At 32.0% G+C, this 1,648-nt stretch overlaps 1 protein-coding gene across 1 annotated transcript; it reads right to left on the bottom strand.

Moving 5' to 3' along the window:
- Positions 1 to 575: 575 nt before the first annotated feature.
- LOC118477025 (uncharacterized) lies at positions 576 to 1,258 on the bottom strand. The gene is made up of 2 exons (XM_035967545.1): positions 1,126 to 1,258; positions 576 to 971 (listed from the first exon to the last, which is right to left on the bottom strand). Exons 1-2 carry the CDS (start codon positions 1,256 to 1,258, stop codon positions 805 to 807), a joined length of 300 nt encoding a protein of 99 aa, XP_035823438.1. The 3' UTR covers positions 576 to 804.
- Positions 1,259 to 1,648: the final 390 nt, after the last annotated feature.

Here is a 1,648-nt window from a genome sequence, read left to right as displayed (position 1 = left end):
TGTGCGAGTACTGGGCTTCGAATGAGTTCATAGCAAGATCTAGTAGAAACTGTAACAACCTGTTAAGTACGCCTAGTCTCCACCACTTCGAGGTTGATGGTCATGCTAGCAAGGCTAAACGCATGGCATATTCTTAGAGCTTATGTCAGTTTTATTTCTTAAACAAATATGTGGACGTGTAATTTTGTATTGCAAGCTTCGCGACATGGTGTTGACCCTTCAGTTGTTAAAGTTTTTGTCGAGGTGCATAAGGGATCAGGTCGAGCCGTATTCGAGTTTGGGTATTCGGTTCCGATATGTATCCGAATTATATCTGTATCTGTATACTCAAAATGGGATATCTAAGATGTTGATATCCTTCAAACCTTATCCGACACAACTCGATAATATTCGTATCTGATCTGAATTCAAATAGAAAACATGAAAACAAATATAGCACAAGAAATATCTGTCCATATTCAATCCGATTACAACCCTATATACTATTAATGAATACATTGATATATATATATATATATATATATATATACCTCTCAAGTAAACAAGACTATGAATGAGAAGCTCACAACAAGTATTGAGGTTTATAATAAAGGAGAAGAAACATATATTACTAAAGTGGTTGGCAACTAAAAACATGTTTCTAGCTATAGAGCTAAGAAATTAAAGAAATAAGGATTATTTAAGTAGTATTACATATATCTAGAAGTAAACAAACTAGTTAATTATTATCCCATAAAATTATTTGAACAACACCCTAAATGACGGATATGAACATAGAATATATCCCCGCTTGTCTTAAGATAACTAACTTTTACACAAAAGGCAAATACACATAGAATGAAATCCATGTGAATCACATCTATATCCCTTTGCATAGGAACCATCGGAGCTTTTTCCTTCTATAAAACAATTTGCCTTGCACATTGCACTAAAGCAGAATGGATGCCATTTAGCAAACTCCCTGCAAGTTTCTACAATAAATATATCTACACATTAGTAGAAAATAACAGTGGAGTTTTATGATAATAAAGCAAACATCAAACTTGTAGCAATAACAACTTAATAGAGTTATATAAACAAAATAAATTAATGAACCTATATAGAATTTAAGAGAGGGAAACACACCTGCCAAAGTAGTATCTCCATGCAATACAAGTAATACGAAGATGCATAGGCTAACATATTTTGGATCCATTATCAAACCTAAACTATCTAATGTATACTTTGTCGAATATGAGTTGATTAATAATGGTTCCATTTACAAGTTCTATGTATAAATAGAGAATCAAAGTACTAATAATAGAATTGGAACATGGCAAAATGAGGAAAATGCATGTTGATAGTTTCAAACTAAACTAAGACTTAGTTACTAGTAGACTAAATCTCGGTAGAGAATGGTCTTCGATTAGCAAAACTACATGCACCAATGTATTTGGTGAAAGATCCCTATTTTTAGAATGTTTAGATATATATAGATCCAAACAAGCGTTTTCTATGTCACCATTGCAATTGACATGCAAACTTATTTTTGCACACAGAGCATGATATTTTATATATTTTTATTTTGTGTATGACGCGTGTTTGGGTTGTTTGCATTCGTGCAGATGTACACCTAACAAAAAACTATGTTTTTTTCAAAAATTTTATT

This window comes from Zea mays, chromosome 4, assembly GCF_902167145.1.
Source record: "Zea mays cultivar B73 chromosome 4, Zm-B73-REFERENCE-NAM-5.0, whole genome shotgun sequence".
In the NCBI taxonomy this organism is placed as follows: Eukaryota; Viridiplantae; Streptophyta; class Magnoliopsida; order Poales; family Poaceae; genus Zea; species Zea mays.
This window is presented reverse-complemented; position numbering and strand designations above follow the sequence as displayed.

Bases quoted from the DNA above. Each gene is read 5' to 3' on its own strand.
- LOC118477025 (XM_035967545.1), bottom strand. From the start codon at position 1,258: ATGGAACCATTATTAATCAACTCATATTCGACAAAGTATACATTAGAT. The intron at 972-1,125 runs GTGTGTTTCCCT...TATTTATTGTAG, and splicing joins TGGAGATACTACTTTGGCAG to AAACTTGCAGGGAGTTTGCT.